Source organism: Cicer arietinum, chromosome 4, assembly GCF_000331145.2.
Source record: "Cicer arietinum cultivar CDC Frontier isolate Library 1 chromosome 4, Cicar.CDCFrontier_v2.0, whole genome shotgun sequence".
Lineage (NCBI taxonomy): Eukaryota > Viridiplantae > Streptophyta > Magnoliopsida > Fabales > Fabaceae > Cicer > Cicer arietinum.
In genome coordinates this window covers 3,257,589-3,281,445 of record NC_021163.2, presented here as the reverse complement: position 1 = coordinate 3,281,445, position 23,857 = coordinate 3,257,589, and the positions used below count along the sequence as shown (strand labels likewise).

The following is a 23,857-nucleotide window of genomic DNA, read 5'->3' as shown; positions in this document are numbered from 1 at the left end:
TTCCATAGTCAAGAAATCGACCCCATTATAGGATAATTCAAAATTCTCCAAACCCTTAGTATCAACAAATTTTCTTTGTTATTCTCGCGGGGGTTAAAAATTAAGAATTATCTCGTCGAGAATGTTGTGAAACTTTGTCACGTTTTTTATTTTTATTTTTATTTTTATTCCCTTTTGGTGACATGCACCATGTAAATTACGTGACTATGGAAGAGAAGTTTGATGAAATGTGTATTTTGTTGTGAACGTGTGTGTCTTTGTCAGTGAATAAAGACAATAACAATGGTAAAGCAAAAGGTGAATCATGCGAAGCTCTCTGAATTGTTCACGTGTCGTTTGTGTAATAAATATCTCAGAGACGCCACCACAATATGTGAATGCTTGCATTCTTGTAAGTCCTTCGTTCCTTTTTTTCATCTTAATCTTTTTTCTCTATTTCTATTTCCTCCTATGTTTTTATTAATTATCACAATTCAATTTTCACTTGTGTGTTTTTTTCAGTTACACTTACATAAGTTACATGAATGCAATTCTAGAAAACTACTGAACTTAATTTACTACTTATGTGAACCTAAATTAAGTTCGTGCAGATTGCGTAAATTCAGTTTACTTAACCTATTTGGGTGTAAATTGAAAAAAAACATTCGACGAAACTAAGAAAAGTGTTGAATTTTTGTTATTCTAAGCTCAAGATATATGTGTCTTAGCAGTCTTGTTTTAATTTGGTCTGTTTATTTAGTGACTTAAATGGAAATCTTTGTAAAGTATATATTACTTGAGTTGGCTTCCATGCTAATTGGAAATTTACTACAGTTTTCTATTATAGGCACTTATATATACATAATGCATGTGGTAAGTGGCAAATATTCTGATAGTGTTTTTACAATCTGTAATCCGAGTTCAAATCCTGGCTGAAATATTTTTTTGTCGGATTTTACTTACATAATATTCGGCCGAACTTTGATTAGTAGGACCTCATTCCCTGGAATCAGATGGTTATTACAAAAATAAAGCAAAATGTGATACTGTATGCAATCTGCATGATGAATTTTTGGAGTTGTTTTGATTGAAATGGTGATCTCTTTTCATGATGTTCATTTTAAAAGCAGAGTATATTTTTACGAAAATATTTTAAATTTTATATGTTTAACTGAAATGAAATGAAGCATATGTTTGATTTTTACATTAGACATGGTTACAATCAAGAAGTAGCAGGGTATGCATACTTTTTCTGGTAATAATAGTCAACATCTTCTGTTTAATTTATCAGTAAAATATTGGTATGATTGAACATGAGAGTCTGCTTGAAACTAAGCCTCAATGTTCCTCACTCCCTAGCTTTCTGTTGTTTTCATCTTATGTGATGAATATAATTCAGCGCTGTCAAATAGCTGTTATAGCGCTATACTATAGTGGAATTTGAACAAATTACTAATACTTCACAATACACTATTTAATACATAGTTTTGTCAAATAGCCGCTATTGTGGCGCTATAGCATTGTAGCGTAACAGAATTTGAACAAAATGCTATCAATATAATTCCATGTTTATTTTTATTTATTAAATTATCATTCTCTTTATCCATGCCTAAATCTATGAGTTTAATAACAGTTTGCAGGGAATGTATAGAAAAGAAGCTAACAGATGAGAAATTAAATCATTGTCCAGTATGCAATGTAGACTTGGGTTGTTCTCCATTAGATAAACTAAGGTATTATTAATTTACCATCAACATGATATGGTTGAAATTCATTTAATTTCTAAATCTCCCTTTTGTATAATTCTCCTGAACTTGAAATTTATACTATATCAAAAATCTACAGGACAGATAATAATCTGCAAGGTATGAGGGACAAATTTTTCTCCAATAAAGGAAAAAATGTTAAGAAAACTGTGTCAACCAAAAAGAAGAAGAAGTCTCAATTCTCAACAAAGACCAATGGAAAAAAGGCCAAAAGAGCTTCAAAAAAAGTTAAGAATGATGCAACTGAAAAGGAGGCACAAGAAGAGACAAAGCAGATGCAAGAATTCTCTATTACTCCACAAGAACCAAAAGTTTCTGCTTCTGAAATGGTAGCTGATGTTAAGAAAGAGGAAAGAAAACACTGTGGGATAGAAATTTTGGATGAAGTTTCGACAATTCTATCTGCTAGAAGAGCAAAAGCTGTAGCTAGAAAAAAGTTCATTAGAACTGACTTAATTCCTACAGTTGATGAAAAGAAAGATGATAAGCTCCCTCAGTTTGAAACATTCAGTGAGACTCCAAAAATCAGATTTAAGGTAAAAAGGGAGAAATATTTTCTGGTCCTCTATTCTCTCTTTGGTTCTTATTTTTTAATCTTTCCATTGTATACATTAGGAAATTAATGCTATTTCATTCCCTTTGTCTTCAACTTTTGTTTTGAAATATATTTGCAATGTAGAGTCTCTTTAGATTTAGATTTAGATCGACTTATTTGAGCTTACTTATTGACATAAATACAAGTGAAACTGTTTGAGAGAATATATAGAAATAACTTTTTGAGCTTATTTCCATAAGCTCTCTAGAATAGTTTATAAAAACGGTTTATAACTTTTATGAAAACATCTTGATTTTATTTTATCTTATGTCATAAAAATAGCTTATACACAATCACTTATATGATAACTGTTTATCTATGAGCGTTAAATCAAGTTTTTATCCAAATAGATTACTTGACCATTTTACTTGTGCAATTATGTACTAACTAGTATGATCAGCAGATGTCTTCAAAACCAGAATCAAGTCAGAGAATAGTGCTCAAGAATGTTTCAGAGGACAATGCCGAGTTAAGGAAAGGAAAAGCTGTTATGTATGATGAGCCATTCAATTACCTTGTGGAAACTAAAAGCAAAAACAAGTCTCCTAATAACTCTACTATGCAAGAAAATGGTGTCATTCCAATGCTTTTGGACTCTAGTGACAATGATTCTCATCATGTGCCTAAGGTTCAAGTTAAGAAACATTGGAACCACCAAATAGAACCACTGTGGGATCTAAATGAATCTGTTTCTCCAAATAAAGATCCCTTGAAGTTTAAGCTTAAGTTGCTGGACAGAAACCAAGAAAAAAGACTCAAATTTATTGAAGACTTGAATCTTCCAGCACAACCTGAGAGTGAAAACCACAAAGAAACTGGTCCTATTTGGTTCTCCTTGGTTGCTTCTAAAGAGAGGTATGATTACTTTTCAAAGCTTGTTAATATTCATCTAATGAAAGTTTTTATTTATTTTAAATATTTGTATATCTGATATTTGAATTTCTGGATGCAGGGAAGTTGGTGCAACATTGCCACAAATATATCCTTCCTACCTAAGGGTCAAGTGAGTTTATTTCTTTTCATTTTCTGTTATGAGTTTTATTTTTTGGTCAATATGATAATCTTTGTCTTTTGAGTTTTCTATTATGAGTATTCCTTTCTTTTTCTTATCCTGAACTAAGCATGTAGTGTGACAAAATTATTTATATGTCTGATGTTTCTTTTGTAAAGAGCTAGTTTTTTATATTCACTTGTACGTGGGAGTGTTGTTAAATAGCGGCTACGGCAGCTCTGTACAATATAGTGTAGTAGAATTTAAACAAATTGTTAGTGTTCAGGTGATACGCTTCTAGTACAAAATGTTGACAAATAGATATTATAGCGGCACAATAGCATTGTTGTCAAGCAAAATTTAAACAAATCACTCAATTTTCTGCGATCTACGATTGACAACACTATATATACTTTCCATATCATTCTTATCATTCACATCATTTGGGACATTTTTAGTTTCTGAGACATTCAAAATGATGCCATGCAATTAGAGGAATATACTATAGTGAAATTTTGAAAAAGTTAATTCTTTTTACAGTTTAGGCACAATTATCTACTCTTTACTATTGCTACAAGTTAATAGAGATCAGATTTGGATATTCTACATTTAATTGGTATTCAAAAGTTAGTTTAGTTTTAATTGAAAAAATAATTTATCACAAAAATCTTACAAAACAAATCCTTGTGCTGTGTCTAGTATATAAATTCTATATTTTGAGGCAACCTTTTGACCAATCTTAAAATTATTGTTTATAGGAATGGAAATTTATCTGTTTCCTATATCAAAAAGTATCTTGTGATGAAGCTTGGTCTTTTTAGTGAAGCTGAGGTAAATTTGTTTTCTTCACACCTTTAAGAACCAATGTATTTCAATTTATTCAACACCTATTTTTTCCTGTACCTAGTTAATGACGTCTAAAAATGTGGTTAAATCAATTGAATAAATAGTTAATTTAATTCACGATTAAAATTATGATTAATTCAACTACATAACTAATCATAATTTTGTACGTGATCTAAATTAACCATATTTAATCAATTGAATTAACTACAATTATACATGTGATTAACCAAGTGTCATAGGTATAGAGAAAAATAGGTGTATGTGAATAATTTTTTATTGCAATGTTTTGAGAAACTAATTGTTAATCACTTATTACTTTTGTTAATACAGGTGGAGATCTTATTAGAAGGTAAACCGGTTTTATCATCAATGCAGCTGCAAAACTTAGTGGAGTTTTGGTTGGAAACAATACCAAAGAATGGGAAGATTCATACATCTGTTGGAAGCTCAGCTAAGGATTATATTATGGTCCTTTCGTATGGTCGTAAAGCTTGAGTTGAGGACTCATACATATACTATTTAGAGATATCTTTGGATTCAATTTTGAGAGTGACAAAAAGTGGTTCTTTAATTATAGAATTGATTTTTTTTATACATATTTAAGAGGTTTGGATGCTCTTCATTTCTGTTTCTCTCCAAATTTTCCCAAAAGTGGTTATTACAGTGTCACATTAGGTGAGTCCATGTATTAATTATACATTTAAAATCATGGCTAAACTTTAGTTATGGAGAGAGAAATGTATAGCATCCATTTCAATGTTTGAATATTAGTGTCTCTAGAATTTATTTTAATTTGATTTTTTTTTCTTAACAATCGATTTCTGCCTTAAATTTATTGTTAAGTTCATTTTCATGTAAATATATACAAATATAATAAATCATTTTACATTCAACTTATTCTTTATCAAAATCAACTTTACATTTTAAATTTATTCAAAATTAATTTTTTGCCACTTCAATGCCAAAGACACAAGTTTTTTTTACTTGCAAGTTTCAACCTCACATATACTGCAGTATATGTATTTTGTTTCCAGCGTTGATAAAGGCTTTCTTCTTTTATGTTAGGGCTTATTTTTTAATCTCTCACTTATCTTTTGTTTACGCTTCTTTGGCGATCATGAGACTTCAAAACTGTTTAGAAGATCTTATTTTTTGTTCTAAACAATTGCTAAAGTATTTAGAAAATACATATATAAAAAAATATGATTAATTAATTGTTCTAAACTTATTTTTCATAAGTTCATCTGAATAACTTAGTTTTATAAATTTTTTTCAACAATGTTCTAAAAAATAGTGATTTATGAATTTTTAATCGTATTTATGATGTTTGATATTGCAAAGAGTTGCTATAAGTTGTAGCTGATGCAACTTATATTGAGTTGCTAAGGCATCCAACATCATATATTGCATATTAGATTCGAACCGCAAACATTTTTTTGGTACAAGTTTTAAATTATATATAAACTCTTAAATGATAGTTTAATTAAGTTTTGTAAGAAACATTAATAACAAAAGATTGATAGTCTAATAAGTTTGTAAGTTCTTAACAAATAGAAAGAAAAAAATAATCTGCTTGAAAACATTGTAGGAGTAGTTCAACGTAGAATAAACAACCATTTCAATCATTCGAATATTCAACTATAACTATTATAATTTTTAAATTAAATATACGTAAATATCACAAAATGTCTTTTGTTGGTGAGAGACTAATCCTCAAATTTATCTTTCATTAATTGATTAACTTGACGTGCTTTTTATAGTCGTTAAATCTCTATATTTACTAATTGTAAAAATGTTTTTGCAATTATTTTGATATATTCATAGACTTCAGTAACGTCTCACACAACATTATTTTCACAAAACATATTCCGTACAAGAAAAATTCAAAGTGTTATGGCATTAAAATAAAAATTGTTTATTTAACATCATATTTGAGACACCGTATATGATGTCCCATTTAGATGTTCAAACACCATTTCCCTAGAATAATTCATTTTGCATGTAGAGATTTCATTTTATAATCAATAAACTTTATTTTAAATTAACTTCATTTTATAAAATTGATTCGTAAAGTGAAATGATGTATGCTTAGAGATAAGAAATTTGATTTTAATAGCAAATTTAATATAAAACTTAGTGTACATTTTATTACCCTAATGCAATTTTTATCACTTTCCCTCAAACTGAGATTTGATGACAAAATCAATGTAGCCAAACCTTCAAAATTTACTAAAATCATATTCCAGACAGACAAGATAGAATCAATTATTCGTTGTGCATTGTATACACAAACACAAATACATGGTGAAACTTATACAAGCAATTATAATACCTGTCCGTCCCTAATATAAGCTTTTAATAAAATAAATTGTTTCTAAATACAAATATACATAATATCAACGTATTAACTATCTTATCAATTTTTTTTTAATACCAGTGAAATATACAATAGGTGCATAGGTGCTTATATTTAATTTAAGAAAAGATGGAGTAGTTAATAGAGAAACAAGTTCACTGCTGTGAGAAAGCAATAAACTACCACAATAATCAGGTCATCTAGGAATATCATAATGCTGCTAGAAAATGGCCAACAAAGTACATTAGTTTGACTAGTATATCCTAGAACCGATAGGTACACTAATCTATGTCTGCTAGTGATAACTTGAACATTACTTAGAGCCTAGAGGAATGGGAACACAATAGTGAGGTATAATCAGAAAATATATAGAATATGTAAAGGGAAAATCTCTGATTTTTCTAAGATGATAGCCAATCACTAACAACATACAAGCAAACAGGAGCAGTTATATATACAGTAAAAAGATTAAAGTCAAATGCTCCTAATTTTTACAAGTTACAATCTAAAAACAAAAGGCATCAAATCAACTATGCAGGATGAATGACCACTACCTTCAATTCATTATATATGCCTTCTTAACATGACAGAGAAAGAACCTTGATGTAAATAAGATGGATTCTAATTTCCAATTCCAACCATACATATAAAGTGAAACATTTTTTCAACAAACTTAACAATCATAATTTGACATTAGATATATATTATATGGTTTCCTCACTTTTAGACATCATTAGAATTATGCTTCACACAAAAAAAACAGTCTTCATTTCATATCTATCAAAATCAAAATAGCTGACAAACTAGCTATATATCATTGCATGTCTGCAAACTAATGTACCTTTTACCAGAAAAAATCTCCATCGTAATCAATAAACCATTAATTTGGTCCATAAACTATTATACTCTCATCAATTTGATCATGAACAAAATAATCCCTAAACTTTAATTCATTAATCAATATAATGTCTCAATTGCTTTAAAAATACGAGAGAGAATGATAATTCAAAGACTAGCTTTGATAGATTTAAAATATTTGAAGGAGTACACATTAAAGTTCTATAGCTTAGGAATCAAATTGATAATTGCATTGCAATATCATAGCAATGCTAAAGCTAAAGATCAGCTTAACATCAGACTAACATAGACGACAACTCCGAAGCAAAAGGGAATAGACAAGTATTCTAATTTTTGATTAATTAAGTTGTATGCACAAAACCCTAAATCCACTACATGGCGACTACTTTCAACAATATAAATAAATTGCATAACAGAATGAAAAATAGAAATTAATTGTAGGCTGTTAGTGAATTCAATTAAATTCAATCCAATCTACCGTTAAAGAATGAAAATGAAGATGATCATACAGGTGCATAGGGACCAGCATCAGTGAGCATAGGACCGTACGGAGATTCGTAATCATCCAAACCAACCTCATCCGTCCTCCTCAATCCGCCGTGCAAGCAAACAACACCAGCCGCCACAACAACCGACAACAAGACGTTCAACCACACGCCGGTCACAGCAATAACAACCAAAGTGAAAACCGCCAGAGCCAAAACGACGACCCGATCGTCAACTGCTACTAGGTTGAATAACGAGAAGGGTTCGGCGGAGTCACGGGAGAAGAATAGGAAGTACCAGCCGGCGAAAGAGAGGAGGAGGAGGAGGATGGAGAGAGGGTGGTAGACGAGGGTGATGAGGAGGATGAAGAGGAGAATGAAGGAGTAGTGGAAGAGGAAGCGCGTGAGATTGATACCGATGCGCGTGGTGAAATCGGAGAATGAGGAAGGAAGTGTGAGGGCGGAGAGTGAGAGGAACTCGCTCCAGGTATGGCGCGTGGACATGATGGATTGTGCGGCTTCCTTGAAGTTAGAGAGAGTTTCAGTAGAAGAGGACATTGTGCGAGTGTGACGATAAACAGAGCAAAAGCGAAGTTTCCTTTTCTCCTCAGTCAAATACCACCGTCGTAATTACTGTTAATTTTGTGTTGTATATGATATTCAAAATTGGGCCAACACACCCAATGCTCATCTTTTTATTATTGTCAACCATTTCATACTTTGACCAAAAATATTATTTTTCATACTTTGTTTGTTATATGCACCACACTAATTTAACATTCTCACCCTACCGTTGCAAATTTATGGCGGTAGGATGTAGCCATCTGGACAATAGGAATTTGACTAATAAGATCAAATGCACCCAATGGAGAATTATAAAATATTTATGAGTCTCTTGATTACCAACAATTTAACAATGTCTCTACAACTGAAAATAAAAGGATAAAATATTCAAATGATTATAAGTGCATCGATTTCTCCGTTCGCATTGGATACATAAGAGTCTATTTAAGAGAAAATTTTAGAGGCGCCGTGCAAGCAAACAACACCAGCCGCCACAACAACCGACAACAAGACGTTCAACCACACGCCGGTCACAGCAATAACAACCAAAGTGAAAACCGCCAGAGCCAAAACGACGACCCGATCGTCAACTGCTACTAGGTTGAATAACGAGAAGGGTTCGGCGGAGTCACGGGAGAAGAATAGGAAGTACCAGCCGGCGAAAGAGAGGAGGAGGAGGAGGATGGAGAGAGGGTGGTAGACGAGGGTGATGAGGAGGATGAAGAGGAGAATGAAGGAGTAGTGGAAGAGGAAGCGCGTGAGATTGATACCGATGCGCGTGGTGAAATCGGAGAATGAGGAAGGAAGTGTGAGGGCGGAGAGTGAGAGGAACTCGCTCCAGGTATGGCGCGTGGACATGATGGATTGTGCGGCTTCCTTGAAGTTAGAGAGAGTTTCAGTAGAAGAGGACATTGTGCGAGTGTGACGATAAACAGAGCAAAAGCGAAGTTTCCTTTTCTCCTCAGTCAAATACCACCGTCGTAATTACTGTTAATTTTGTGTTGTATATGATATTCAAAATTGGGCCAACACACCCAATGCTCATCTTTTTATTATTGTCAACCATTTCATACTTTGACCAAAAATATTATTTTTCATACTTTGTTTGTTATATGCACCACACTAATTTAACATTCTCACCCTACCGTTGCAAATTTATGGCGGTAGGATGTAGCCATCTGGACAATAGGAATTTGACTAATAAGATCAAATGCACCCAATGGAGAATTATAAAATATTTATGAGTCTCTTGATTACCAACAATTTAACAATGTCTCTACAACTGAAAATAAAAGGATAAAATATTCAAATGATTATAAGTGCATCGATTTCTCCGTTCGCATTGGATACATAAGAGTCTATTTAAGAGAAAATTTTAGAGGAGTTAAATTTATATTTTAACATATATTTAAAATATTTAATTGTAATTTTTATTTTTTTATTTGTATTGATTTATAAAATTAGTTCTTCTATTTAAAAAGTTCAATGTATTGATTTTTTTTAATTAAATATATTACTTAAAATATTTTAAATAACAGGATATATAATACGAATTATATAAAAGAATTAATACTCATAAAATTGGAACAAAATACCGTATAAACTTAAGTTTTAAGTTCGATTTTTTTTATATTTTTAATTTAGTTAATAAATTTTAAATAATTAATATATTTAAATTGTTTTATATCATAAAATTATATCTCATGTCATTAAAAATATAACAAATCATTATTTTTCAGTTCAAAAATATGAACAAAATATCAAAATTATCGACTTTTAAAATATCAAAATCAATTTTATGAATTGTTAATAATAGATGAAACAAAACTAAAATCAAACCTATTTTAAAAATAAAAAAATTACACGTTATGTGATTATATAACATTTTAATCACTTTTCAACTATTTCTAAAAATATTTTACTTTTTATTTAGTTTCAAAAAGAAAAACAAATTATTTTGTCCTCTCCAATCCTCTCTCAAACATAGGCGGCTAAAATATCAAGATTCAACTCACATTTATAAGAGACTCTGCAACTATTTTGAAGATAAAGTTAAAATATATACATACTTGATATAAATTAATTTTATGTTAATATTTAATAAAACTCTATTACTTACTATTTTATCTGAAATGAAATATATATAAAAAATTGTATTCAAATAATTGATATATTTAATTAAATTTTTTATTATATATTTCTCAACTTTTCAAATACTCTGTAAAAAGAATTATTTCAAAACGTGATACATTTAGTTTAAAATTTTTTTAATTTATATTTCATTCAAGAGTAAGATCTAATTAAAAAAATATCAAATAATTGATTTTAAATGATTAATAAATTTCAATTAAAAATAAACTTATTTGTTGAACTGAATTACTAGAGTCCATTATCTTGAGAATAAGAGGATTTAATAAAAATATATAAAAAAGATTCATTTTAAAAGGGTTAAAGAAGTTTTTAATCCTTATAAGTATATCATATTTTATTTTTAATTTTTCTAAATTTTTGATAAAAAAATATATTTAATTTATATTTTGTTAAAAAATTATAAATTTTTGCGAGAGAGATTTTTATAATATTTTGAATATGCATACAAAAATTAATTCAAAAATTCAGAAAGTACATATGAATGAATTTAAAATCAGATAAGAAAATTGATGACGAAAAATATTTGAGATACAATTGTTAAAAAAAATAAAATTAAAATAAACAACAAAACATGATATATAATTATAACACAAAAAATTTGTTTAGTGCATTTTAAAAATGAGATGATGAAACAATAAACTCACATTAAATATATATCTCATTATGAATTATGAAATTTGTTTACTTGTAAGAAAAAAAAGTATGAAACTGGTTTAAAGTGAGGTGCATTTCATTTAAACACTCGTGAATAATAATTCAACTAGAATATAATTACTTGTGCCTGTAATTTATAAAAAATTTAAAATTTTCTTTCAATGTAATTTTTTAAAATGTTTGAAAATGATATTTATGGTATATAAATGTATTAATTTGATCAGAAAAATATTTTAATATAAGTTTTTTAGTTTATAAAAATAGTAGTTGTATAGCAAAATAATAAATGAAATAGAAATAATTGAAAAGTTTGTAATAGAATGAGTTATTATCAATCTAAAAAATATGATTAAAAAAATATGAGTGATTGTTTGTATGTGTTTTGTTTTAAATTCAATCATTATAAAATATTTTCTTCATATAAAAAATAGACTACATATTTTGCAAACATTGATTCAAGATATATTTGTATGCATATTTGTTTTTATATGATCATTATTTTAATTTTAATTTTGAGTATTATTTTTTTTTTTAATTTGACTAATTGAATGAACTATTGATTCATATATTTCATGTCTTATTTCCATTTAAACATTTGATAAATAATTCTTAATTAGAGGTGTTATGTCACGTGTTTCTTTTTAAAAATATTTTGATTTAATTATTTTGTTGGAGAGTGTGTATAATGAATAAAATCAAAGTCTTATTTTTTACCACAAAAATACAAAATAATGTTGTGAATGATAAGATATCGCTATTTGGTTTTGATTATTTTTTCCATTAATTGAAACTGTAATTTGATTTAACATTCATAAAATTTATAAGTTTACTATTTTAAAATGAGTGTTTTTATTTTCATGAACAATTTATATAAACAAATATTTTTTTTATATTAGAGGAATATAATATATTTCGAGTACTAATAAGAGAAAAATAAACACACATTATATATTACTTAAATGACTGTGTTTAAATATTGATTATTTATTTTAATTTAAACTTCATTGGATTTTTTTACACAAGTTTGATTATTGATTTTTAATATATAATGATTATATTTTTATATATTTTGTGGTAATTTATAGTTGTTATATTTTAATGATTAAAATATAACTAAATATTATAATGTATTTATATATAATAAATTAAAAAAAGTAAATAATAATTAAATTAAATTTATAATGGAAGTTATATTTTTTATTATTAGTTTTTTAATTATAAAAATATAAATAAAAAATTAATATAAATAAAAATTAAAAATAGATAAATTTTAGAGATGTTAGAAAATTAATTTTACATGATATATAAAGATGTAACGTGTTAATATAATATTTTAAAAATTAATTTTAACTTATTATATTCATATCGGTTCAATTCGACCTACCAAGCTTATCTTTTGATCTTATTTCTACTTTTGAGTGCCACCGATTCATTAGATCTTTCCATACTGCAAAACAATGAATGATCCAAAAACAAGTAAAACACGCAAACCATTTCATTGAATCAACTCAGTTGCTATTGTTGACACCCCATCAATCATCTGTGTGCTGAAATGAAACCCGTACATGTCATCTTTGCAATTGCAGCATAAGAAAAGTCTTGCTTCATCCTTCTCATCACAATTAACATTGTTTAATATTGATAGATTTTTTAATATTATCATTACAAAATATAATAATATTTTAAAAGTAATGTATAAAATAACCATTAAAAATTATAAATAATATTGATTTTGAGATAAATTTTTCTAATTAAAATATCGTTGATGGTGAGATAGAAGCACATAAGAAACCTATAAATAAGTGAACATTCTTCATTCATTTTGATTATACTACACATTCTCTCTTATATTTATATTTTTGATGCTTGTTGAAATGGTTGTTTCAACTAAATTATTGACCCTTTTATCAATTATCTCTTTGATAATCTCCACCTCCACAGCTCAAACATCTTTGAGACCAAAAGCACTTGTTCTTCCAATCACCAAAGACATTTCTTCAACTACACCACAATATGTAACTCAAATCAAACAAAGAACACCACTTGTACCAATCAAACTAACCATTGATCTTGGCGGTGGCTACTTATGGGTCAACTGTGAAAAGGGTAATTATGTCTCATCCACTTCAAAACCAACCCTTTGCACCTCTTCTCAATGCTCACTCTTCGCTTCACATGGTTGCAATAGTGAAAACATATGTGCTCGTTCACCAACCAACACTATCACAGGTATTACTTTTCTCGATAGAATTATCCATCACTGAAATAACTTCAATGGAAATTATATTGAGTTATGCTAAAATGGTTTACATAAAAGAAAATACATAAGACTTATATAGTTAATGAAAAACAAGTTTATACCCGATAATTTATAACGTTTAAGCTAATAATCCTATTTGGTAACTATTTTTTCTCATAGATATATAATTTTAAGTTTGTAGTGCTTTTAATAAGCTACTTGAAATAGCATTTAAAATTATAGGATACAACGTTTCATTTTTTTTCTTTCATTTTTATCTTTATTGTCTTAATTGAAAAAATTTAAATATTAAAAATATATCTGTTTATGTTATTTTATACTTTTCAGTTAGTTTAACCACTAAGTTTAATAAACATTTCAAATTAAATTATCTAACTTATCTGTTATATGCTATAAACTCATCGACTATTAGCTAACATATCCACTATTTTTGCGAAATAGAGCTTTAGTATAACTAATTATTGTGTTTAACTTATATAACTAACTAATTTGACTAATAACAGGTGTGTCATCTTATGGTGACATTCATTCAGACATTGTTTCTGTTCAATCCACCGATGGAAACAATCCTGGGAGAGTAGTTTCTGTTCCAAATTTTCTCTTCATTTGTGGTTCAAATGTTGTACAAAAGGATCTTGCTAAGGGTGTCAAAGGCATGGCTGGTCTAGGAAGGACTAAAGTTTCAATATTTTCTCAGTTTTCATCAGCTTTCAGTTTCAATAGAAAATTTGCCATTTGTTTGGGTTCTTCCACTAGATCAAAGGGTGTACTTTTCTTTGGTGATGGACCTTATAATTTGAACATGGATGTTTCAAAGACTCTAACTTTCACACCTCTTGTCACAAACCCTTTTAGCACTTCTCCAAGTTCTTTCTTGGGTGAACCATCATATGAGTATTTCATTGATGTGAAATCTATTAGAGTTTCTGGTAAAAATGTACCTTTGAACAAAACCCTTTTGAAAATAGACACAAAAAATGGTGTTGGTGGAACTAAAATTAGTACTGTTAATCCTTACACTATAATGGAAACTTCAATCTATAAAGCTGTTGTTGATGCTTTTGTGAAGGAATTAGGTGCACCTACTGTTGAACCAGTAGCACCATTTGGAACATGTTTTGCAACAAAAGACATTAGTTTTTCAAGAATGGGACCAGGTGTGCCTTCTATTGATTTTGTGTTGCAGAATGAGGATGTTTTATGGAGTATTATTGGTGCTAATTCAATGGTGTCACTTGAGAATGATGTGATTTGTTTGGGTTTTGTGGATGCTGGATCAAATCCAAAAGCATCTCAAGTTGGTTTTGTGGTTGGTGGTTCTAAACCAATGACTTCTATCACTATTGGAGCTCATCAATTGGAGAATAATTTTTTGCAATTTGATTTGGCTGCTTCAAGGCTTGGTTTTCGTTCACTCTTCTTGGAGCATACCAATTGTGACAACTTTAATTTTACCTCCTCTGTTTAGAACTTGATTTTATTGTATAATCTATGCATGTGTGTATAAACTAGGTGGTGAATAAGTGAGGTTCTATTGATGTATAGCCTCACAAAATTTAATTTCTTTAGTTGCAAAATAAAGACTGGTATTTGGCTCAAATTTCCTATGTGTGATTAGTTTTACATTGACTATAAATGTGTTAAGTGTTGAAATTAAAATATTTAGTCCATTATTATTCTCGTATTTTTGGACTTTCTAATAAGTGGTATCAGAATGTAGTTCGGTTTATTGGGAGAACGAGAATCATACTTGAGTTGAGAGGTTGTGAAGTTCGGATGTGGCCCATTTACTTAATATCTTAAGATTTTGAAGATTAAAATGAAATAGATAAATGCATGTTACATTTTAGATTATTTTTTATTTGATTTTTATTCTAACCTCAGTTTGAGACATAATATTATACTAAAACTGAAGGTAAATTTAAAATGAAAAATAGACATGAATGAAATGATTTTCTATTTAGAAGAATGAAAACAATACTATTCAACGTCACCATGAATTAAAGTATGTTGTTCAACAATATACTAGTCCGCACTGCAATTGGTAAGCTAAGTATAAAAAATGGAAAAGAAATGGTGACATCCAGCTATGATTGGTTATTACTTCAGTTAATGCTGAGCACTTTTTTTAAAATCAAGATGTCATTCAGGGACATTGAAGAGTACTCAAACCAGAAGATTTAAGGTTTAAAACCCAAAAATTAATATAACCTACTAATTTATTAGCCTACTAACATTAACATTTGTATATTAAAAAAAACTAATATCTAGAGATAATTATGATTTGTTTAAGATATTGATCTCTCTAATCAAATGATTTTAAAATCGGTCAAGTATCAAACACGTGATTATTTGAAAAGAAAAACAAAGACTAATATATTAACTTATACATTTTAAGATATTAAACATAGAAATTTTATATTAGAACTTGTGTTATTCAACTTTTTAAAAGTTCAAAAATTGTTTATTTCGATAAAAAAAATTCTACTTTTGGAATTACTAAAAAGTGTCATAAAGACACAATCTAAAAAAAAAAGGTTAAAATTATTTATCTCAGCGACTCATTCCACTGGCTCGTAGAATATAAAATATAAAATGTGCCTGTATTTCCATGTTGGCGGCTATGTCATCACTTCTCAATCTTCTTTTATATTTAGAGTTGAGCATTATCATCGTTGACTTCAGATTCATTGCATAAACACATAACATTTTATTTTCTGCTACTTTCCCATCATGGTAGAGGCAAATAACAGTTCCACTTTCACATATGACAGAAAAGCTGAAGTACAAGCCTTTGAAGATTCAAAACTTGGTGTGAAAGGACTCTTAGAATCAGGAACATGTACAACAAAGATTCCACTCATGTTCCATTCTCCAAAACTCAACTTGAACCACACCTCTTCCAGCTTCATTGTCCCTATCATAGACCTTCAAGATATACACACAAACACATGTTTGCATGTTGAGGTGGTTGACAAGATTAGAAGTGCATGCAAGGAGTGGGGTTTTTTTCAAGTGGTTAATCATGGTATTGAAGTTAGTGTTTTGGATGAGATGATTAGTGGAATATGTAGGTTTCATGAACAAGAAGCTGATGCAAGGAAAGTATTCTATACAAGGGATAAAAATAAGAAAGTTAGATATTTCTCTAATGGTAGTCTTTTTCAGGACCCTGCTGCTAACTGGAGGGATTCAATTGCATTTTTTATAAGTCCCGATCCTCCTAGTCCAGAAGAAATACCACATGTATGTAGGTAATGTTTGTTTTATTTTTCGATCCGGCCAAACTCATCGAAACAAAACCGACTTGACTTGTAAAGCGGTGATTGTCTTTTTTATAAACTATTTTTATGTTTTATATCTTTTCAATGGGTGACTTGAATTTTTTTTGTACACACTCGTCTCATGTTAAATGTTCTATTTAGAATATTTCTGCTTCAAATTATTTGTCAATTTAGATTATTAATTATTTTTTCAAGCAATACCCTTATTAATTTGCATCTCAACTGCTCTATATATATTAGTCCTCCACTTAACTCCTACTCCACTAAAGACTTTTTGTTAACAAAGATTATTGTACCAAAAATGATACTAATTAATGATTGTTGAGAGTTTTACATCATATAAAATATAGTTTGAAAATGTGTTTATAAATAGGAGGCCTTCCTTGACTCACAAGTCAAGTTTGTATAATTGCATTCGCAGAGACATTGTGATTGAATATTCAAAGAAAGTAAGAGCCTTAGGCTTTACAATCTTTGAGCTATTCTCAGAAGCTTTAGGCCTTGAGTCTTGTTACCTCAAACAATTAGTCTCAGAAGAAGGACAATTTCTTCTGGGTCACTACTATCCTGCATGCCCTGAACCTGAATTAACTATGGGCACTTCCAAGCACACTGATAGTGATTTCATGACAATTCTTCTGCAAGACCAGATTGGTGGTCTTCAAGTTCTTCATCAGAATCGATGGGTTGATGTTCCTCCGGTGTACGGATCTCTTGTCGTTAACATTGGTGATATTCTGCAGGTAAGTGATGTTAAATGTATACACTTCAGTTATATAATAATAAACTTTATGTATTTTCTTGTGACATGACATTTATAGTTTTTTTCGTTTGTAACAAAGAAAACTTAGAAAAAATTGTATGGTAATGATAAAATTTAATGGAAGCAGGGCTAAAACACTTACAATTGAATAAAAACCAACCATGCCTCATCATAGGGACCAATGCTATTGGTTTCTACTATATATATTTCATTAACTCTGTCTCAAAGTTTTTACATCAAGATATCTGATTTTTGGTGAACATCTCTCTCCTTACCGACTAGTCTCATCCAAATTCTAAGAGTCTCAATGTTTCAATTGTTACTTTCAATGGAACGATTTTTTCATTTTCCTACATCCATTTCCCTCAATATTATCATCCATCTTTATTGGTTCATTAGACATCTTATTCAACAATCAACATAAAATTATCATGACCATCTATATTTAATTCCTTTGAATTGCAACAATAATGGATATATTTGTTTATCAATCTCCTTTGCAGCTTTTAACAAATGACATGTTCACAAGTGTTTATCACCGGGTTTTATCCAAGCATACAGGTCCTAGAATTTCCATAGCAAGCTTCTTTGTGAACTCATCATCAGAGGGTAAATCCAAGGTTGTTGGTCCCATAAAGGAATTGTTATCAGAAGAAAATCCACCAATCTATAAAGACAGTACTGTGAAAGATGTTTTAGAACATTATTATGAAAAAGGCCTTGATGGAAACTCTTCCTTGCAGCCTTTCAGGTTGTGAAGTAACTATTGAGAATTAAATTGAAGCATTTAATCATGGTTGTAACTAGTGCCTTCCACTATAATGTTCAGTATGTAGTGATTATATAAATAATCAGCATCAAGTACTAAAGACAAAACAAGGTAAAGGCACCTTGACTTATGCCTAGTGAGAATAATTTATTGTGTAGAATACTAGTTTAGGGAGATTGTATACAAAACGGTCAGAATAATTTATTTATTTATTGTGTAATATACAATGTTGGCTATTGTTTCAATTGGATTTTCAAAACCTTTTATTGAGAATATAGCCACATAAAACAGTATAAGCTTAGTTAATGGCACCATTTTCTGAGAAGCATTGCAGCTGCTACTAGATTTATAAATAAGGACAGCATTAACCTCCTGTTGCGCCTGCGAAAAAAAGGAGATTCTTATTTATTAGTAGCACACAAATCCAACTAAGAGTAAAAAAAATAATGTGAAAGAAAAACATCATTGTAAATCAGTCAATAGAATTACAGAAATCAGGATTTCTCAATAAAGAAAATATGAATCACAATGAAGTAGAAACTAAAGAGTACTACAATGCACTGTGCCGAAGACAGCATCCATTTTTTTGCAAAAGTGAAGCATCATGGGTTAAACACTATTGCATAGCACTCACATAGAGACGGACATCATACTTAACACTAATACTCATAGACACGGACATCATACTTAACACTAATACTGACATGTAGGTACCAATAATAGTTTGAGAAAATAAAAACGATTAAATATAACCATAGTTGTTGGTGTCATGTTTGGACACCTGACATGTCTTTAATCTGAAGTGTCAGTACTCATATAGTTTTTTCCTTTCCAGATATTTTCAATACTAGTGTATTAAGCTATTGAAGTATCCAGTTTTGAAGTTTTAGCTTGAGTACAAATATTATCACAAACATTTATTCAAATATACTGCTCTAGTGATTTATTTGTGTGAGTTTGTATTTTCTTCTCTTTTCTCATTTGGAAATATAAGCATCATGCTTACCATCTTTCCCTGAACTCTGCTCCATGTCAACCTGCTCTTGCCATGGCCATTTTAGATTTGAAGATGAGGAACACTGTTGTGGAACAGAAAAAGAGTAAGTGCTTGTAGAACACTGTTTCTTACTTGAAGAAGAGTCAGCTGTAGAACAAGTGTCTTGGTCAGCGTTTGACACCCTACTATCATTTTCATGATTTACTGAATTTTCAAGATTCTTTCCATTCTCTTCCATACATTTTCTTCTTTTCCTAATAGGTAACTCATTCTTGGGATCCTGAACAGCCTGAAGGGCTGGCACCTTCTGATCATTAGCTGAAATAGAAGCACATGGAGCCTTGCCTTGAAACACAGCTTTTGGAATGTCTAGATTTTCAATACTGTGGGAGTTGTCAACAACAACTTCATCATCCCTTGCATCTGAGCTACCAGCTTTTGCTGCTGCCTCGGCTCCCCACATCTTGAATATGGCTTGAGTTAGTCTTTCTCTGGCCAAATCTATATCAATTATTGGCTTTGGATAGTTTTGACCCAGCTCAACTCCTGATGCTCTAAGCACGTTAAGTGGTGCGTTCCAAGGATGATGGATCCACTCAGTTGGCATCCTTGCTAACTCAGGTAGCCATTGCCTTACATATTCTCCTTCTGGGTCAAATTTAGCTCCTAAAATCTGTTCGTACAATGAGACCAAAATTAGAGAAGAGTTGGAATAGCAAATTCAGTTCTAAAGTTAGCAGATAAATAAACACACAAGAATAGAACTATTGATCACGGAGTTTGTCCAATTGGGACTACGTCTCCAACCTGCTGTGACTATTGTAGTTTTCTTTTATGCAATGCATTAGTTTTATACAGAGTACAAAGCTTTGTTTAAAAACTACATTCCAGTTTACAAGTTTACCGGTGAATATGACCCATACTCAACAAGAAGTGAAAGCATTAGTCTTATTGTTAGGTTCGTTCTAGAATCTGAAGTGGGTAGAATTTACTCAGATGTGATGCTGACAACAAAAAAGAAAATTAAAATCTTTTCACTATATAAGAAAAAGTAATACCTGTCTTAGTTAAGAGGGAAATGCATAGTAGCAAAAGATCTTTTTCAACTACTATAGTAATGCTAAGTTAGGATTACGACTACTTATCTACAGAGCTTTTGAAAGGAAAATAGAATCATGAAAGCCATGAGTATTGAATCAGAGAAATAGTCAAAATAAAATTTCAAAATACAAACTGGTATGCCTACTATTACATGAATCAGAGTATCAAAAAAAATTCCTATAATAAAAAACGGACATCAAATTACCCATGTTAAACACAAATAAGATATGCATCGAGTGATCCACTTTGACAGATATAAAATCCACTGAAGTGAGTACGGAAACAAAAAAGATAAATTTTGCCAAATATAAGTTTTTGCTTCTATGTAGGAAACCTTTCAATGAAGGAAAAGATGACAAACCTCAGGATCATCCAAGCGCTCAAGCTCGTGACCATCTGGTAAGCCTCCTGAGATATACTGCCAGCCAAGGATATCACATTCAAGGTCAGCATCCAAAAGTGTGTCCCAGAAATACTTCATTCCCCATTTCCAAGGTAGAAGCAACATTTTCACAGCAAAACTCGAAACTATTATTCTTATTCGGTTATGCATCCATCCTGTAGCCCAAAGTTCTCTCATTCCTGCATCAACTAAAGGATATCCTGTCCTACCTTGCCTCCAAGTCTTAAAGTTAGCAGGATCAGCATTCCAAGGGAAAAAACTCAAGTGCCCAAGAAGTGCTCTCTCATGAGTGAAGGGAAAATTGAAACAAAGATAACGCGAATACTCTCTAAGTCCAATTGCCCTGAGGAAAAGAGTAACACTTTCTTCACCAACACTGTTGCCTTCATTTGCCCACGATATCTGCTTCACACGTGCGGTTTGAAAAACTTTCCTCACACTCAACTCTCCAAAATGAAGATACGGGGACAAGAGTGAGGTGGAGTCTCCACCAACCTTTTGCTTATTCATCGAGTAGTGAAGTAGATGCTTGTCCATAAATTCTGTTAAAGCCTTGTCAGCATTGCTCCAACCTGGAGACCACGCTCGTCCTAGTAAAGCATTGCTTGGTTTTTCTAATTCATTTTCGAGACCTAGATCCTCTATTGAACATTTCTCAACTTTTCCTGTCATCAACAGCAGAAGAAAACTTGATTACATTGCTGCTAGTTTCCTCAATGATACTTTATCAAACTCTAGCAAAAACCTGATACAAATTAACAATCATGGTAATGTGCATACCTTCAGCTGGAATTAATTGCCATGGAGGGATAAGTGAAACAGGTTCCATTTGCTTGTGCAAGCATTTCTGCCAAAAAGGATTGAAGGTTGTAAAAGCATGTCTCTTGTCGTTGTAGACTTCCCAAGGCTCATACAAAAGATCTCCATTGTAGCTTTTCACAGATATGCCAAGTTCCACTAGTTTTTCTTTGATGTTGTGGTCGCGAACAAGCGAAACAGGGTCTGATAAAATAATCATGGTACAAAATGTCGGTCAACTGACTAGCATTGAACTGTAAACAAACATATCTGGAAATTATTATTTTGTTAATTATAGAGAAGTTCTGCTAAGTCCGGTTCATTCTAATGTCTCAACTAATCAAAGCTTCCCTCTAAAAAACTAAATTAACTTTTTTTTGTAACCATAGATTGATGCAAAGTATCCACTGACTTTGCCATGACTAATCTCTTAGAGAACCACGTTTTTTCATCCACAAGATTTGAACCGGAGACCTTGCTTAAGGGATACGAGTCCAGTTCCATCATACCAACATAATGTTGGTATATTCAATAATTAATTAGACAAACATAAGTGATATAATGCCTTAAACATGCAAAGCTTAGCTTACACATTTGAGTCTCAACAAACATACTATAGTTTACATAAATACTTCATATTATCTTCTCTATTTAAACCTCCTCCAAGTTGTTAATAAAAAGAAAGAAAGAAAAAAGCCAGCTTGATTCATCAATTTTTAAAGATCCAAAATATTAAGGGGAAACAAACATGAATCAGATCAAAACTAGCAAAAACATTTAATCCATAATTCTAGTTCTAATAAAGTTATACAAACTACCTTATGGACAGCACCACTTACCATAGAGATGATTAAACACTACTTTTGTAGCTTGAATAGCATTTATACACTCCAAAAGAGCATTGAGAGTACTATCAGTTTTGATGAACACAAGTCTAGCTCCAAGAGATTTCAAGGACTGATCCAAGTGAACAAGAGACTGTTTCAACCACCACCTTGAAACTCTTCCTGGATAAAATTGTTGTTCCTCTTTAGGACACCATATATACACAGGGAATACAGAACCATCCCTTGCAGCTGCAGCTAGTGCAGGGTTGTCCTCAATTCTTAGGTCCCTTCTAAACCAAACAATGGTTCTGTTGCTTCCCATACTGCTTCAAAATTTCATTGCATGGCCAAAAAAGTTTCTTAAACTCAAAAGCATTAAATCAAAGAGTTCATAATGGTTTTTCTTATCTAACATAAAATATCTAAAAAATGAAAATTGATACCCTAGATATTGGATCTGAAATTTTGTGAAAAAAGAAAAAGATATCTATAGCAGCATAGGATAAGAACCTTGAATCACTTCTAAAATTGACCTAACAGCTTATCTGTATGTCCAACTTGCATACCACTTTGCTTTCTGGAAGGGAAGGGAAGGGTTCCCCACAACATGTCACTCTCACCAATTTGAAGGGCACAAATTAGATACAGAATAATAATAATAATAAGGCACAATCATAAACAATAAAGAAAGTTATCAAGAAAAATAAATTATTTATTATATAACAAAATAAACCGTTTTGTTTGAATATTAAAGAAGAGATGAGAGTAATAAATTTGTTCAAACTTGAGAAGTATATAAGAAAGAAGAAATTGAGACAGGAAAGCACCAAATCTTATCAAATAATGAAAAGGTGTAGGTAGCAATATTAGCATGGAGAGGTGGGAAAAGTAGATGATGATCACGTGGAGGTCACATGGGAATGAGAAGGGGATGTATAGTGATGATAGTGGGAGACAGACACATATGAATGTATGATCATTAGTAGGGACAAAAGGATAAGAACATGGAACATGGAACATGTCACTACGAGGGGCTACTAGCACCTTCCATAGTATGGACCAAATTTCACCAAACATTATTTGAGGGGTAAAACATGTAAATTGATGTATTAATACGTGAAATACACAATTTCCTATTATTAAATTATTATAATCTTAAGAACTTACTAATTGATATTTCTTATAAAAAATAAGAGAAGTCGTAACTTGTACGTTGATAATTGTGTATGAAATGTAACATATCTTTCTCAAAAGAAATTATGTAATCATTAGAAAAATTTGGATACATTTGACTTTTTGAATTATATTTATTCTTTTTTTCCCGATAATATAAATCTGTTAAGACATTAATCTTTAAATTGAGCGCTGTTATTTTACTTTAAATTTTCTTTTTATAAAAATAACATGGTC

General features: G+C 30.5%; 6 protein-coding genes across 7 annotated transcripts; 3 read left to right on the top strand and 3 right to left on the bottom strand.

Annotated features, from left to right (window-relative positions):
* Window positions 1-460: 460 nt before the first annotated feature.
* Window positions 461-4,926, top strand: LOC101505530 (E3 ubiquitin protein ligase DRIP2-like). The gene is made up of 6 exons (XM_012714378.3): window positions 461-1,712; window positions 1,825-2,281; window positions 2,744-3,195; window positions 3,293-3,343; window positions 4,090-4,162; window positions 4,508-4,926. The coding sequence occupies exons 1-6, from the start codon at window positions 1,585-1,587 to the stop codon at window positions 4,670-4,672; spliced, it is 1,326 nt and encodes a 441-aa protein (XP_012569832.3). The 5' UTR covers window positions 461-1,584; the 3' UTR covers window positions 4,673-4,926.
* Window positions 4,927-7,531: 2,605 nt separating this feature from the next.
* Window positions 7,532-8,524, bottom strand: LOC101510136 (PRA1 family protein D-like). Its single transcript, XM_004495328.4, has one exon. It carries the CDS (start codon window positions 8,432-8,434, stop codon window positions 7,895-7,897), a length of 540 nt encoding a protein of 179 aa, XP_004495385.1. The 5' UTR covers window positions 8,435-8,524; the 3' UTR covers window positions 7,532-7,894.
* Window positions 8,525-8,884: 360 nt separating this feature from the next.
* On the bottom strand, window positions 8,885-9,352 carry LOC101505208 (PRA1 family protein D-like). Its single transcript, XM_004495405.4, has one exon. The coding sequence runs from the start codon at window positions 9,350-9,352 to the stop codon at window positions 8,885-8,887; it is 468 nt and encodes a 155-aa protein (XP_004495462.1).
* A 3,711-nt stretch (window positions 9,353-13,063) lies between these two features.
* Window positions 13,064-15,105, top strand: LOC101509822 (probable aspartic proteinase GIP2). The gene is made up of 2 exons (XM_004495327.4): window positions 13,064-13,474; window positions 14,009-15,105. Exons 1-2 carry the CDS (start codon window positions 13,108-13,110, stop codon window positions 14,971-14,973), a joined length of 1,332 nt encoding a protein of 443 aa, XP_004495384.1. The 5' UTR covers window positions 13,064-13,107; the 3' UTR covers window positions 14,974-15,105.
* Window positions 15,106-16,162: 1,057 nt separating this feature from the next.
* Window positions 16,163-18,566, top strand: LOC101508965 (1-aminocyclopropane-1-carboxylate oxidase homolog 1-like). The gene is made up of 3 exons (XM_004495324.4): window positions 16,163-16,759; window positions 17,211-17,532; window positions 18,056-18,566. The coding sequence occupies exons 1-3, from the start codon at window positions 16,239-16,241 to the stop codon at window positions 18,308-18,310; spliced, it is 1,098 nt and encodes a 365-aa protein (XP_004495381.1). The 5' UTR covers window positions 16,163-16,238; the 3' UTR covers window positions 18,311-18,566.
* Window positions 16,481-23,438, bottom strand: LOC101509277 (cryptochrome-1-like). Of its 2 annotated transcripts, none has more exons than XR_003472414.2 (6): window positions 22,460-23,438; window positions 21,603-21,824; window positions 20,781-21,487; window positions 19,328-19,991; window positions 18,634-18,702; window positions 16,481-17,526 (listed from the first exon to the last, which is right to left on the bottom strand). XR_003472414.2 is itself a non-coding variant. In XM_073367838.1 (6 exons), exons 2-6 carry the CDS (start codon window positions 22,767-22,769, stop codon window positions 18,686-18,688), a joined length of 1,920 nt encoding a protein of 639 aa, XP_073223939.1. In that variant the 5' UTR covers window position 22,770; window positions 22,958-23,437; the 3' UTR covers window positions 18,498-18,685. The 2 variants fall into 2 exon arrangements, 1 of the variants encoding a protein (XP_073223939.1); XM_073367838.1 differs by lacking the exon at window positions 16,481-17,526 and having other exon boundaries at window positions 18,498-18,702; window positions 22,460-22,770; window positions 22,958-23,437.
* Window positions 23,439-23,857: the final 419 nt, after the last annotated feature.

What these genes read in the sequence shown, in the direction of transcription:
- LOC101505530 (XM_012714378.3), top strand. Translation starts at nt 1,585, where the DNA reads ATGCCTAAATCTATGAGTTTAATAACAGTTTGCAGGGAATGTATAGAA. An exon ending in CTCCAAAAATCAGATTTAAG is followed by an intron (nt 2,282 to 2,743) that starts GTAAAAAGGGAG and finishes TATGATCAGCAG; the next exon opens with ATGTCTTCAAAACCAGAATC. An exon ending in TTGGTTGCTTCTAAAGAGAG is followed by an intron (nt 3,196 to 3,292) that starts GTATGATTACTT and finishes TTCTGGATGCAG; the next exon opens with GGAAGTTGGTGCAACATTGC.
- LOC101510136 (XM_004495328.4), bottom strand. Translation starts at nt 8,434, where the DNA reads ATGTCCTCTTCTACTGAAACTCTCTCTAACTTCAAGGAAGCCGCACAA.
- LOC101505208 (XM_004495405.4), bottom strand. Translation starts at nt 9,352, where the DNA reads ATGTCCTCTTCTACTGAAACTCTCTCTAACTTCAAGGAAGCCGCACAA.
- LOC101509822 (XM_004495327.4), top strand. Translation starts at nt 13,108, where the DNA reads ATGCTTGTTGAAATGGTTGTTTCAACTAAATTATTGACCCTTTTATCA. An exon ending in ACCAACCAACACTATCACAG is followed by an intron (nt 13,475 to 14,008) that starts GTATTACTTTTC and finishes GACTAATAACAG; the next exon opens with GTGTGTCATCTTATGGTGAC.
- LOC101508965 (XM_004495324.4), top strand. Translation starts at nt 16,239, where the DNA reads ATGGTAGAGGCAAATAACAGTTCCACTTTCACATATGACAGAAAAGCT. An exon ending in GAAATACCACATGTATGTAG is followed by an intron (nt 16,760 to 17,210) that starts GTAATGTTTGTT and finishes TTGCATTCGCAG; the next exon opens with AGACATTGTGATTGAATATT. An exon ending in ACATTGGTGATATTCTGCAG is followed by an intron (nt 17,533 to 18,055) that starts GTAAGTGATGTT and finishes TCTCCTTTGCAG; the next exon opens with CTTTTAACAAATGACATGTT.
- LOC101509277 (XM_073367838.1), bottom strand. Translation starts at nt 22,769, where the DNA reads ATGGGAAGCAACAGAACCATTGTTTGGTTTAGAAGGGACCTAAGAATT. An exon ending in AGTGTTTAATCATCTCTATG is followed by an intron (nt 21,825 to 22,459) that starts GTAAGTGGTGCT and finishes TTATTTTATCAG; the next exon opens with ACCCTGTTTCGCTTGTTCGC. An exon ending in AGCGCTTGGATGATCCTGAG is followed by an intron (nt 19,992 to 20,780) that starts GTTTGTCATCTT and finishes TTGTACGAACAG; the next exon opens with ATTTTAGGAGCTAAATTTGA.